A 14,636-nucleotide genomic window follows, 5' to 3' on the forward strand; every position below is an offset into this window, starting at 1 on the left:
ATGAGACAAGGGGGGGGGGGGGGGTGATGAAATATACTCCCGGTAACTTTCTTGTGCATAGCATGGTAACTTACACGTCACAGACCTGATAACTTATGTACCCCAGTCCTGATTACTTTGGCGTACGCGCGGGGTGGGGGTGGGGGGGGGTGGTTGAGGAAATATCCTCCTGATAACTTTTATGTGAATAACATGGTAACTCACATATTGCAGACCTGATAACTTATGTACCTCGGTCTTTGATAACTTTTTGGCATGGGGGGAGGGGTTGATGAAATATCCCTAGGTAACTTTTGCGTGAATAGCATGGTAACTCACACATCGCAGACCTGATAACCTATGTGCCTCGGTGCTCATAACTTTGGCAAGGGGGTGATAAAATGTACCCGCGGCAACTTTAATGTTAATAGCATGGTAACTCACTCATTGCAAACCTGATAACTTATGTACCCCTGTCTTGGTAACTTTGCCGTCGGTCGGGGGGGGGGGGGGGGGGGGGGGTGTGTGGACAAGGGTGGTTGATGAAATATCCCTTGGTAACTTTTATGCGAATAGCATGGTAACTCACACATCGCGGACCTGATAACTTATTTGCCACAGTCCTGATAACTTGGGGGGGGGGGGGGGGGGGTTGCTGAAAACTTATGTGCCTCAGTCCTGATAACTTTGGCGATGGGGTTGTTTAAAAACATACCCCGATAACATTTGTGTAAATAGTTTGGTAATATAGGCATTGTATACGTGATAACTCACGCACAAACACCGTTGTAACTTTAACCTAAGATGATAAGGAGGTTAGAGAAACTAGGTTTATGCCCCGGTAATATCCGTGTAAGCAATATGGTAACATATGTAGCACAATCATGATAAATTACTTAGCCCCTTAGTGGTAACTTTTGATTTGAAAAAAGTCGTCGTAACATACCAACATGCGATCTAGTTTGGAGGCTCTCATCAGGACGGATTTTTTATGTGAAAATGGTTTTTCGACTGGACCGGCGGTTTGAACTACAAAACATTTTGAAGTTTTAAAATAGAGGAAAATCTAAGATGACATCGACTTTTTTGTCCTCTAATTCATTTCCACATGGGAAGAAGGTAGAAGGATCATTTTTATCCCCCGATAATTTCAGCATAAATAAGATGTAACTTAGTTATCACATACGTGATAACGTACTTAGTATGGGCCCGGTAACTTTGGATCCGAAAACTAGTCGTCGAGACATATCAATATGTGATCTAGTTTCGAAGGTCTCGTCGCAACAAATCTTTTATGTGAAAATGGATTTTTAATAAGGTCAACGGTGAGCTACAAAACATTTTGAAGTATTGAAATAGGGGGGAATCTAGGATGACATCACCTATTTATTTTCTCGGGTTAATTTGCACCTTGAAAGAAGGTTGGTTGACCATTTTTATGCCCGAGTAATTTCTATATAAACAAGATGGTAACTTATGAGCCAGAGACGTGATAACTTACTTAGCGTGAGCCTGATAACTTTTGACCCGAAAAAAAAGTCATCGAAACATATTAATATGGGATCTTGTTTCAAAGATCTTCTCGCAAGGAATCTTTTATATGAAAACGGTTTTTCAATCGGAGCGACGGTTTGAGCTACAAAATATTTTGAATTTTCGCATTGGGAAGAATCTTTGATGACATCATCAATTTCATTTTGTCTGCATGTATATGATTAGTAGCTGCTAATTAACTGCTAGTAGTAGAGAGTGGACACGCCGAGAAAAAAAAATAAGATGAAGCTAATGCATGCATGCAAATTAGGAAAGGAAAAAAATTGTGCGGATCTGTTGCTTAACTTCCGACTGGGTGGAAATTAGCAAAGTCCTTATAATAAAGTCTTTTGCCCGCAACGATCAACATACATGCAACCACATACAAGACGTCATTAACACACACAACACACCCAAGGCAAGATACGAATGTGCTGAGGAACAATAACACCCCCCCGATGGACCAACAAGCACACTAGAGATGGACCAAAAAGAACAGCTTGGAGTCGATGGTGACCTCCACCGTGAGCTAGCAATTGTGAAGAGGTGAAGCCGGACATCGACAAAGCATGTACTCTAAAGCGGTGCCTGCAAGAAGGATACAAAACCGGAGTGCTACCAGATCATGAGGATCAAGTTTTCACCCGGAGCAACATCAAGGACAAGGAGCGACCATGACGGAGCCTTCAAGAAGGTAACGATGCCCGCATACACCGCCGTGTTCGGTCTGGTAAAAACCGCCAAGTTATGCACCCCAACGCTCACACGACTCTGCCAAACCAGGGTCTCTTCACACGACAAGGTACCTGCAGCATCGCCGCCATGCCATGACATAAAATAACGACCATGCCATCCGTTTGAATATGGCATCCAGCCCGAACCTGAGATGGGTGCTCCAACCATGAACATTGCATCCCTCGCCGCCAGGGCCACCACCATGCATCCATACAATGTTGAGGTCATACAAAGGCCTCGGATTTGGCCCAAACAGTAGCCCCCAACAGACATAGCCGCCAACGACCACCTTGTCGTGAACATCGTCAGATCTGAGCCAGCACACACTCGACGAAGGAAAGTGGGAGGAGGAGGAGCGGATCACATCCACGAATGGCGACCTCACACTAGCGACGGGTCGCTCAACCAACGTCGGAACCTCCCATCCCTCCAGCCAACCTTGTTGGTGCCGCCTCCTCGCAGCGCCGCTCTTCTTCTACCTTGGTGTTGCCTCTCACAGCTCCCTCTCTCTTTCTCTGGTTGTTTCTCTCTTCTTCTCACAAGAGCACAAGAACACACACACACACACACACACACACACACACACACACACACACATGAAACTCTACACACACGCGCAACCAAGGAGAAGACCAGCTGGTGCTTTGCTGGGAGGCTCTCCTCCTTGGTGGAACAAGAGACTACATTGTGTATTTTCCCAGCCCTCATGGCCTCCCTTCTCATTCATTTGTTGAACTTAAATAGGCAGTACAAATGACTTCACACCTAGCCACTAACTCACGCACGCACACACTAGGCTGACCGACGCACTCGGCCACTATCCTACACACGTCGGCATAACACCATCTCCTCCTAGAATCTCTCCAGGATATGCATCACCTGCTAACTAATCTACACTCGGTCATGCACAAACAGACTCAACGCATGCACGGCTACATGACCGACCTTTTAGCTAGCCCACTAACCAACCTATACATGCAGCTAACGACGACTCCATTCATGCAAACTAACTCACCGTCCAGCCGGCCAGTCTTGCTTCAGCCATCTATGTGTGTGCCGTATCACACGACCTTGCCGCCTCGCGCGGCACCGCGGTGTCACGCCGCCATCGGCATCTCGCCGGACTCGCGGTATCTCACGGCCGTCTGGCATCTCACCTTCTCCACACATCTTCATTGAAGCTCCGCTGACTATCTACTCCCTAATCTATGCTAGATGAGTAAGGAAAGTAAACATGCAGACACAAGTGACAAGATTAATCCTGACAAACCTGCCCACCGGACACCCTTGTGTCCCCCCACCACACAAGCCGGCTCAAAACCACAAGAGGCCACCAGCGACCGCCCGCCCACCTACGAGGGAACCAAGACGACGACCGCCTACAGCCAAGAAATCTCACCAGAGACGCCCTCCCCCACCGCCCACCATCGTCCAAACACCAGAGCCAGAAGGGTCTGGCCGGAGTTCGGCCAACATGCCTTGCTAGATCTTGATTCACATAGTCGCCGCGCTGCTAGCAGACGACCTAGACCATTGTCGCACCGTCAAAGCAAGCCAACGCCGCCTACTTGAACAATCACCACCAGGTCGTCGCCCAACACAAGCACGACATCGCCACTCGCGCCAGTCATCCCACGCCAACCTTAGATGAACGAGCGAAAGGGGAGGTGAGGTCCCACCCCCTCCGCGGCCGGTTAAGCTTTCCCTGGTGGTGCCTGCTGGCAGAGGCGGGGTAGATGCGATAGGAGGGAGGAGAGGTTAAGCGGTGGCTAGGGTTTCACCCGGTCACTCGTGCGAGCAACACAGGGGAGAAAGAGAGGCCCCGCTGTCACCCAAAGATTGTATAGAATAGAAGTATGTCTCAAATTATGAAACAACTCAAAGACATTATGTTTTACTAAACTTATGTTTCGACAAGGGATTCTTGTTATTGACTTATAATTATCAATCAACCCCAAAACAAATATTCACGATTGGTACGAAGCAGGTGCTTGGACTCTTGCACAAGAGCTGCCTCCGGTGGCCGATTCAGACCATGGTTGTGGATCGTATCAACAATACTAATGTAGTCCGATTCCAAAATAACAGGCTCTGTGCTCCATTCCAGAGCCAGGGCAAACGCCTTTTGCACACGTCGCAATTTCAGCTTCCATGACACTTGAGCAGGTGTGCACGAAGCGGCACGACACGAAGAAGATGTAGCCCTACTTATTCCTCAAGATTGTTCCCACCCCACTCATCACGTTGAACATTTTTCGCATACATAATTATTTTCTAAAATATACAAGCATTTTTTCAAAATACATAAACATTTAAATACATGAAATTGTTTTAAAATATACAAGGAATGTTTTAAATAAACGTTGAACATTTTTAAGAAAACACATTGAACATATTTGTGGAAACACGATGATGTTTGTAAAGAACATTGAACATTTTCCAAGTGCACAATGACAATTTTTCCAAACACGTTGAACAGTTTTCAGATATCTAAATATTTCTAAACTAAACAAATAGTTTTTAAATAAATAAACATTTTTATAAAATCTGTGAACATGTTTTTAAAATTATATGAAACTTTTCTCAAAATACGTAAAAGCAATTATGATATGTGAGCATTTTATAAAATTCATAATATTTTTGAATTTCATAAAAATATAAAATTCATGGCTTTCTATCATTTCGTGACCTTCTTTATAAGTTCATGGACATTTTGAAAATAAACAGTCAATTTTAAATTCTTGAAGATTTCTAAAATTCTTGGAAGTTTTTCTTTCACAATGTTTTTAAATATATGAATATTTTAAAATCAATGAAATTCTATGATTTGTGAAGATTTTTCAAATTTGTTAAGTTAACTAAAAATTAGCATAAGAAAAATCAAATAGAAAAGCTGGCCATAAAAAATCGCTGAGCGCTCGAAGCAAAGAAAGCACCACGAGGTGGCGGCTTAGCACACTTTGTAGGGACAATGCTGCGCATAGAGCGTGGAAACAAAAGTGAACAAGAGCTCCGTCAAGCGCCAAGGTTATTTCTTGCCAACTGCAAGGTCTATCGTTGCCGTTAGAGTGCGTTCATGTTACTGTGCTAGCCCATCTAAAGAGCTTTGCGAAGATTTTATAGACAGGTTTTTAAATCTTTCATGCGCTTTTTTTGGTTTCTCTTTTTGTGTTCAATTATTGGTTTCTTCATGTCATTTTTTTATTCAAATAGATGCCTCCTTTTTCTATGCACGTTGTACATTTTTCGTATACACGTGTATCATTTTTCTGATACACATTGAACAATCCTCAAATGCATGATGATCATTTTCTCAAATACATCTAAAAACATTGTTAAATATGCATCGAGCATAAACTTTTATTGTATGAACCGTGTTTATAAACTATGTGAACATTTTTGACGTTGTGTATACATCTAAAAAAACTATGAGCATAATTTCAAATGCGCGAACATTTCTTTTATGTCACCATATATTTTCTGAATGATATGAAATATTTTTTAAATTATGTGAAAATGTTAGTATATTGTATACACATTTTTTAAAAAGTGAAGAACATTTTTTGAAACACGTGAAGATATTCATGAAAACCTTTTTAATTACCCAAATATTTTTGTGCATTACGTAAATATTTATTAATAATGTAATTTTGTTCCAAAGACGTGAATAGTTTTTACGTGTCACAAAATATTTGTTGCAATGCTGTCAACATTTTCTGAAAGTTGTGTAAACAATATATTTACACTGCATGTTTTTTGCGGGGGATTTACACTGCATTACCCTTTGTAAAATGTGCATAAACGCTTTGAAAAATTAATAAAGTAATTATGAAATATGCATTTTTAAAGAAAATCGAAAAACAAACAAAATTAAAATGGAGACAAAAATAAAACGGAAAAAATGACCGAACGAACTGAGATTCGTAGCAACCGAAAAAACTGGCACACTACAACTCAGTGGGCTAGGCCAACTCCTTCGAAAAACTGAGTGGCACCAATCTCAGCCTATCTCCAAACCTTTCCTACAAATCTCTACTGGGCACGCGCTTGCATGCTGCGTACGGTGCTCACGGAGACGCTGATGACTCGCTGCTCCTGATTCCGGACAGCTGGTCGTCATGAACACACGCGCTCTCACTGCATCTCCACCGTCTCCAGGAGCACTTTTTCAGCGTTGGCGGACAAAAAAAGGCCCACTCACGCCCCCACGATCTCAATTAGCGCCGGATTTGTCCAAAAATTTGACCGGCGAACCCACCCAAACCCAGGATTCTGGGGGGCAGCTGGGGAGGAGAGAGACTGTTTTGCATGCCTTTGGGCCCATCGTCAGCCTCCCACTCCCTCTTCTCTCCCCCCCCCCCCCCCCACACCCACCAACTCCCGCCCGCGCAGAACGCCTCACCGGCGTGTGGCCGGAGAGGGTGAGCTACGACGACACCGAGCTGGTAGTGTGTGCCGCCGCGCAGGGGAAGGAGGAGGCGCGGAGCGCCTACGCCGGTGACGCACTGCGCAAGGCTACCAAGGTCCTCGAGATGTCGAGGTGAGTTGCAGGTGGAGCAGGGAGCTGTGCGGCTCGCACTCGTCGGTGAGGTCGGCGCGCACGCAGCCCACCTCATCGAGCGGCGGCTTGCCGGGGCCGTCGTGACGAGGATCCCGAGCGCCCGGTACCACTGATCCATAGCCGGAGCAAGAGCCCGCGCTGGCGCCACCGGCATCGGCAGCGGCGTGGAAGTCCCAGACGAGCTCATAGTCCCGCGGCGCGCGGAGAGGCGACTCCGTGGAGCGCGGCAGGTCGGCGGCCCTGGCGACGAGGAGGTGGCCGTGGAGGCGGCGGCTGCTGGGCTGGCAGTAGAGGCCGAGCAGGGTTAAGCCCTCGAGGACGTCGAACGACCGATAGAAGGTGGCGTCGTTGCAACGCTGCAGCTGCGCCGACAGCAACAGAGTGCAAATTTTCTCGAAGGTCGTGGCCGCCGTGAGCTCCAGCTCCCATCCGGCCACGCGGATCCTGCCCCGCATGAACCCGCCACCTGCAACAATGGGAGAGCCAAGTCCAACTCACACGATAATGCGATGCAGAGAGGCGAAAGGCAAAACGAAGATGGGGACGACGGTCGGCCCGCGTACCTTGTGGCCACGTCAGGAGGGACTTGGTGAAGGAGAATGGCTCAGGCGCCGGGTCCTCGGCGACGCCGGCGCGGCTAAAGAAGCGGCGGCGGGTGCGCGCGGACGAGCTCCTCGTCGGCCCTGGCCTGGCGCTAGCGCGGGGCGGACGCGGTGGCCGAGGCGGGCAAGGGCATGGCATGGGGGCTCAACTAGTGGGAAAATCAACCCCCCCCCCCCCCAGCAATTTTTTTTTTAAAAATGAGGAGGACCCCCGGCCTCTGCATCTCGGCGGTGCATGCGGCCACTTTATTAATTATACTCACAAGACCTTACAAAGTCATACAACAGTAGGACTAAAGCCACCGTCTAAACAACAACTGTCGCTACTCCTATCCAGTTGATGAAGGGGCGCTGATAGCCTGGGCCTAATACCAAACAGACATCGCAGCCAAACCTAAACATCTAAGACCTGAGGTCCCAACTAGGACGCTTGCCGAGTATGGGGCACCTACCAGTCCGGCGCACTCCCCAACCAGGACGCATGTCGGGTATGAGGCTGCCACAGCCACCTGCCACCAATCCATCTTCAGAGATGTACCGTTGCATCTACCATGCCAGGTCTCTCTGCCATCGACGTCACCATGATGCCAGACATCATCGTTCTCCTGCGCGAGTCCATCCTCGCACATCGAACTCCGAATCTGCACTGCGCCAAGCCGTCGAGATCCGTCGCCATCAATGTGTAGGATGAAGCACCGCTCCACCAAAGATGCGGTCCGCTGGTCCCGTGAAGCCGAGTGCACCTTCAAGAATGCCGCCCCCAAGGGGGTAATGACACATGCTTGCGGCCAGCATCCGATCAGCTGATCTAGGGTTTCCATCGGAGGTATTGAGTGGAGTTGGGATCTACACCTCAATGATGCCTTCATAAAGGAAACAGTGATAAGGGCATCGTTGTCACCAGCTCCGACCATTGACCGAAAACCAGGTTTTCACCCGAATCCGTCCCAAGAAATCCACCCGACAACATGTGCACTGTCTCGACCGCCTTCAAAGCCACAGATCCAGCCGCCTAGATCCGGCGACCAACCGCAACAACAGTGCCACCGTAGGAGCCCTGGCACACCGGCCACAGCTTGTGTGTGCCACCACTGGAGCCTAGGAGGAGGGATCCCACCCCGCCTGGCCAAGCTGCGAGAGCCGCCGAGATGGATCCCGCGCGCTCGTCGCCGTCTCGGATCCGAATCAATCCATAGAAGATTGCCGTCACAGATCCGCCTTGGACAGGGACACCACGCCATGCCACCGCGGGATGCCCTAGCTTCACCAGCCGCCACCGTCCAGGGCCGCCGCCCCAGGATCCAGACAAAACATCGCCGCTGCTGTAAGGGCATATTTATCCCCAAGATGTTTTGGTGATTAATGAGAATGCTTTTGCGGACTAATCATGTGCGTTAAGTTCTTTCAGAGATTCATCCATTGGCACGAGACGATTTCCTCCCCTCGGTGTGTCTTTCAAGACGGTGTAGCTCCTTCGTCTCTCTGTTGGTGGACTAGTTTCGTAGGAGTCACCGTACTATCAAGAGGGGATCTGCTTTGGTAAGGCTAGGGTGGAATCAACACGTACACATCCGTTTCACACCCAATGTCTTCCTTCCCGCTTTGATGGAGCAGCTCTTCCTTCTGTGTTCCTGCCCTGACCTACCCCAGCGGTAGTACCGCGGTCTTCAGCGGTAGTACCGCCGAAGCACTCTAGCGGTAGTACTGCTCCTGGAGCGGTAGTACCGCTCCCCCGAGCGGTAGTACCGCTTGAGGACTTCGGTCGTAGTACCGCAGCAGTTCCGCGCTAGTACCGCTTCGATTCTCGATCGATGTTTTTCGTGTCGGGTTTTACGGTACTAGGTGCGGTAGTAGGGGCGGTAGTACCGCTCCAAGCGGTAGTACCGCTCCTACTCCCACGGTAGTACCACTCTGGGGCTGGGTCTCTGATCTCCTCGCCAGCGCGGCAGTACCGCTGGGTGAGAGCGGTAGTACCGCCCTCAGCGGTAGTACCGCCCTGCCCAAGCGGTAGTACCGCTCTGTGCGGGGCTGCTCAGTGGGGTAATGGTTGGATTTGTTCCCCCACTATATAAAGGTGTCTTCTTCCTCCAAGTTGACTCACCTCTTTCCCCCAAAGCTCCATTGTTGCTCCAAGCTCCATTTTCGTCCGATCTCTCTCCCTAGCCAATCAAACTTGTTGATTTGCTCGGGATTGGTTGAGAAGGCCCAGATCTACACTTCCACCAAGAGAAATTTGATTCTCCCCACTTATCCCTAGCGGATCTTGTTACTCTTGGGTGTTGGGCACCCTAGACGGTTGAGGTCACCTCGAAGCCATACTCCATTGTGGTGAAGCTTCGTGGTGTTGTTGGGAGCCTCCAGTGTTGTGGAGATAGCCCCAATCTTGCTTGTAAAGGTTCGGTCGCCGCCTTCAAGGGTACCAATAGTGGAATCACGGCATCTCGCATTGTGTGAGGGCGTGAGGAGATTATGGTGGCCCTAGTGGCTTCTTGGGGAGCATTGTGCCTCCACACCGCTCTAACGGAGACGTACTTCCCTTTAAAAGGAAGGAACTTCGGTAACACATCCTCGTCTCCACCGGCTCCACTCTTGGTTATCTTGTTCCTTTGCTTGTGCAAGCTTACTTGTGTTGTATCTATTGCTTGCTAGTGTGCTTGTTGTCCTTGCATCATATAGGTTGTTCACGTAGTTGCACATCTAGACAACCTATTTCGTTGCAAGGTTTAATTGGTTAAAGAAAAGTCTAAAAATTGTTAGTTGCCTATTCCCCCCCCCCTCTAGTCAACCATATCGATCCTTTCAATTGGTATCAGAGCATCGTCTCTTTATTAAGGACTTTGCCGTCCGAAGAGTATGGTTGACACCAACGGCGGTGCAGAGGAACACTCCGGTGTGAATCCCATCTCGTCGTCGGCCGAAGGGGGAACCTCGGTCTCACGTGAGGAATTCAATGTGGCTTTAGACACATTGAAAACCTCCATGACGGCCGAGGTTAAAAGCATGTTTACTGAATTTCTAGAAGGACTTAAACTATCTACCTCGCCGATGAAAGTTGGTGATCCCGCTAACAAGGTGACGGATGCTACCTCCGACAAGGGGGAAGCTAACAATGAAAAGAGTCCTTCTACTAGTGGTAGAAATGGCACCGGCATCTTTGCCCATGTGGAACCTCCTATTTATAGAGGGTCAATCCCCTCTACTCATTTGAATCATGCCGGTCCTCCTCCTAAATATGAGAAGCATGAAGATTTTGACTCTTGGGTTTATCGCTTGAAGCGTCATTTAAAACATGTAAACACTAACCTTTGGAGAATCATTGAAGAAGGTTTTTATCCTCATGACCCAAGCAACTTCACCCCTTGAGAAGACGTGGACAATCAATTCAATGAGAGTGCTCTCTTCATCATCCAAGATGCTATCCTTCCCGAAGATCTCCCTCATCTTCGACCTCATGTCATGGCTAGAGAAGAATGGATATGTGTCGAGGGTCTCTATCGTGGAAGTGCTAGCATTCAACGCTCCAACTATGAAGTGGTGCAAGATGAAGCCGATGAATTTGCAATGAAAGAAGATGAAGAACCTCGTGAGCTCTTTCGAAGAGTGACCACACTCGCGGTCGCACTCCGAGATCATGGAAGCAAGGACACGGATGACAATTGGATCAAGCGCAAGTTCCTAAAGGCCATGATGCCCTACAACAAGGCCATGTCCTCCGTCATTCTTCAAAGACCGGACTTCCACTCCATGACCTCAAGTGAAGTGTTGGATGAGTTCGTTGCAATGAGCATCTTGGACAAGACCGCCGACAATGCGGTGCTCCATTCTACAAGGGCAAAGAAGCCCAACCTTGCTTTGAAGGCCAAGGTTATTATGGAAGAAGAAGAAGAAGTGGAAGACGAGGAGAGCAACCCCGAAGACACCAAATTTGATTACCATGAGCACATGGCCCTTGCTTCAAGACAATTTTGGAGCAAGAAGAATTCAAGACCCAACTTCAACAAGAACAACTCAAGTGGCGTCAAGGGCAAGCAACGAGTTAGAACTTGCTTCAACTGTGGCAATGTGAGCCATTTCGTTGCGGATTGTCCTTACGAGAAGCGGGAAGACAATGGTGGCAAGTTCATCTGAAAAGACAAAGCCAAGTCCTTCTCCAACAAGAACAACTTCGCCAAGAAGACTCCCACTCGTGGGTTGGTGGTTCAAGAAGAATACCAAGAGGATGATGATGATGATGAAAATGAAGAAGCAATGGCAATGGCATCTGTTGCCATTGCTACTACTCCCCGGGTGTCTCTCTTTGATTCACCCAACGAGAACATCACCGCCAAATGCCTCATGGCTAAAGCTTCAAACAAGGTAACCCCCAACATTAAAACCACTATCATTACTAATTCCTCCGTGGAGGATTGCATTGATGAACATGAGGGGTCTAATGAAGAAGTGAATGAGTTTGATTCTTTTATGAGTAAGCTCAAGGGCAAGTCCAAGAAGCATTTTGTTTCTCTCTTGGAACAACTTGGTGAGGCCAATGATATGATCGAGGCTCACGAAGAAACCATCTCTAAGATGGAAGGTCATAGTCGTGACTATGCCGATGAGATATCGGATCTCTCTAATGCTCTTGAGGAAGAGAGTGTGCATCGTTTGACTTTTGAGGAGTCACACAACCATGACCATGCTAAATTAAAGAAAGATCTTGATCATGCTCTTGTCGTGTCTCGTGTGCTAACTTCCGAGAAGGCTAAACTTGGGGTTGATCATGCTAGACTCAAAGAGGAGTTTGAGATAATTGACAAGGCCCACAAGGTCTTGAAGGGTGCTCACGCTAACCTCCAAGAGTCTCGTGCTCAATTCCAAGTTAAGCTAACCAAGGAAAAGGCCACCTTTCCTCATATGGTATTAATTGATAATGCATGTGCTACTAACCCGTGTTGTGAGCATGTGCATCTTGTGGAGGAGAATGCCAAGTTTAAGGATCAACTTGAGAAAGGCCTTGTTTCATGCATTCAAGGTGAGAAGAACCTCAACGACCTCTTGAGCAATCAAAAGGAAGTTGTGGCCAAGGAAGGAATTGGATTTGCACCCAAGTCCAAGAGCAAGAAGAAGAAGAATGACAAGACCAAATGTCCTCCTCCTCTCAAGAAAACTTTTGTAAAAGAGGGAGAGGGTGCTCCTAAGGAGAAGAAGGAAAAAGTGAAGGGGGTTGACGCTCAAAAGGGCAAAAGCATTTCCCCCAACAAAGCTGGCGACTTTAACCCATCATATGTGTTGTGCCGTGCTAGTGATGGACATGTTTATGCTAAATTTGTTGGTTCTCCTTATGAGTACATTGAATGGTCGATTTGGGTTCCCAGGACCCTTGTTAGTAACATCAAAGGACCCATTACTAAATGGGTACCTAAAACCAAGCATTGATCTCTTGTAGGTGTTTGCTTCCGGTGGGGGATCATGGTTGCTCGATAGTGGAGCAACTAATCATATGACCAGGAGCAAGGACATGGTGGTGGACGTGCAAAAGATTCCATCTATGCCCACCAATGTCGAGTGGGGTGATGCATCACATTCTAAGGTATTGGGTCTCGACAAGGTTGTCATTTCTCATGATCTAACGATCGAGAAAGTCATGCTTGTTGAGTCCCTTGCATACAATTTGCTTTCCGTTCGTCAACTTGCAATCATGGGTTTTGCTACTTTCTTTGACATTTCTAAGGGCATATTTATCCCTAATATGTTTTGATGATTGATGACAATGCTTGTGCGGACTAATCGTGTGCGTTTAGTTCTTTCAGAGATTCATCCATTGGCACGAGACGATTTCCTCCCCTCGGTGTTGTAATTCAAGACGATGTAGCTCCTTCATTTCGTTGTTGGTGGACTAGTTTCGTAGGAGTCACCGTACTATCAAGAGGGGATCCGCTTTGGTAAGACTTGGGTGGAATCACACGTACACATCCTTATCTCACTCGTCGTCCTTCCTTCCGCATCTCTGGAGCTGCCGTTTTCCCTTGCTATGCTTTGCTCTGCTCTAGCGGAAGTACCGCGACCACAGCGGTAGTACCGCCGACGCTCTCCAGCGGTAGTACCGCTCTTAGAGCGGTAGTACCGCTCCAAGCCTGGTTCGGGGGCTACTGAGGGAGTCCTGGACTAGGGGGTGTCCGGATAGCCGGACTATCATCATCGGCCGGACTCCAAGACTATGAAGATAGAAGATTGAAGACTTCGTCCCGTGTCCGGATGGGATTTTCCTTGGCGTGGAAGGCAAGCTTGGCGATACGGATATGTAGATCTCCTACCATTGTAACCGACTCTATGTAACCCTAGCCCTCTCCGGTGTCTATATAAACCGGATGGCTTTAGTCCGTAGGACGAACAACCATTACAACAATCATACCATAGGCTAGCTTCTAGGGTTTAGCCTCCTTGATCTCGTGGTAGATCTACTCTTGTAATACCCACATCATCAATATCAATCAAGCAGGACGTAGGGTCTTACCTCCATCAAGAGGGCCCGAACCTGGGTAAAACATCGTGTCCCTTGTCTCTTGTTACCATCCGCCTAGATGCACAGTTCGGGACCCCCTACCCGAGATCCGCCGGTTTTGACACCGACATTGGTGCTTTCATTGAGAGTTGCTCTGTGCCGTCGCAATCAGGAAGGATGCCTCTTCCCGTCTTGAAAGATGGTGCCATTGCCAAAGGAGCCTTGGCCGCCGGTCAAGCTATCCGGCTAGGTGGTTTTCTTATGACCACTTGTTCGGCCACCGCTTCGACGATGACCTCTCGGGTCATCAAAAGCGATCTTCGCATTAACTCGGAACTCGCCGAGCAGCTGGCAATGGAGCTCTCGTCCACGAACGAGCTCTTGGATCGCATCGCCACCCTGGGAGTCGCTACAGACTACGATCAGATTGGGCTTAAACCCGATCTGAGAGAAATTAACTCTCCCCAGGCTACCCACCATGTTGCCGTGGTAGAAGAACAACGTGGCGATTCCTCCCCTACGGTAAAAACCAGTTATGTCCGGATTCCCGATCCCTCCATGCCGGACTCCCGCGGAGGGATGGACGCCAACCGAGTACTGAACCTAAAGTCAGGCAGCAGATTGGATTCGCGGGACGATCTCCAGCAGTCCAAGCTTCCAAATCTGGAAACTCCTCGGCCCTTGAGCCTCAGATTGGGTGGGGTTCCGATTTTAGTTCCACCCACCCACCCAAGTATAAGCGATC

The 14,636-nt window shown here is 48.2% G+C and overlaps 1 protein-coding gene across 1 annotated transcript; it reads right to left on the reverse strand.

Annotated features, from left to right (window-relative positions):
- Positions 1 to 6,632: 6,632 nt before the first annotated feature.
- LOC123134684 (uncharacterized) lies at positions 6,633 to 7,554 on the reverse strand. Its single transcript, XM_044553886.1, has 2 exons — positions 7,372 to 7,554; positions 6,633 to 7,274 (listed from the first exon to the last, which is right to left on the reverse strand). The coding sequence occupies exons 1-2, from the start codon at positions 7,547 to 7,549 to the stop codon at positions 6,763 to 6,765; spliced, it is 690 nt and encodes a 229-aa protein (XP_044409821.1). The 5' UTR covers positions 7,550 to 7,554; the 3' UTR covers positions 6,633 to 6,762.
- Positions 7,555 to 14,636: the final 7,082 nt, after the last annotated feature.

Source organism: Triticum aestivum, chromosome 6B, assembly GCF_018294505.1.
Source record: "Triticum aestivum cultivar Chinese Spring chromosome 6B, IWGSC CS RefSeq v2.1, whole genome shotgun sequence".
NCBI classification, from domain to species: Eukaryota; Viridiplantae; Streptophyta; class Magnoliopsida; order Poales; family Poaceae; genus Triticum; species Triticum aestivum.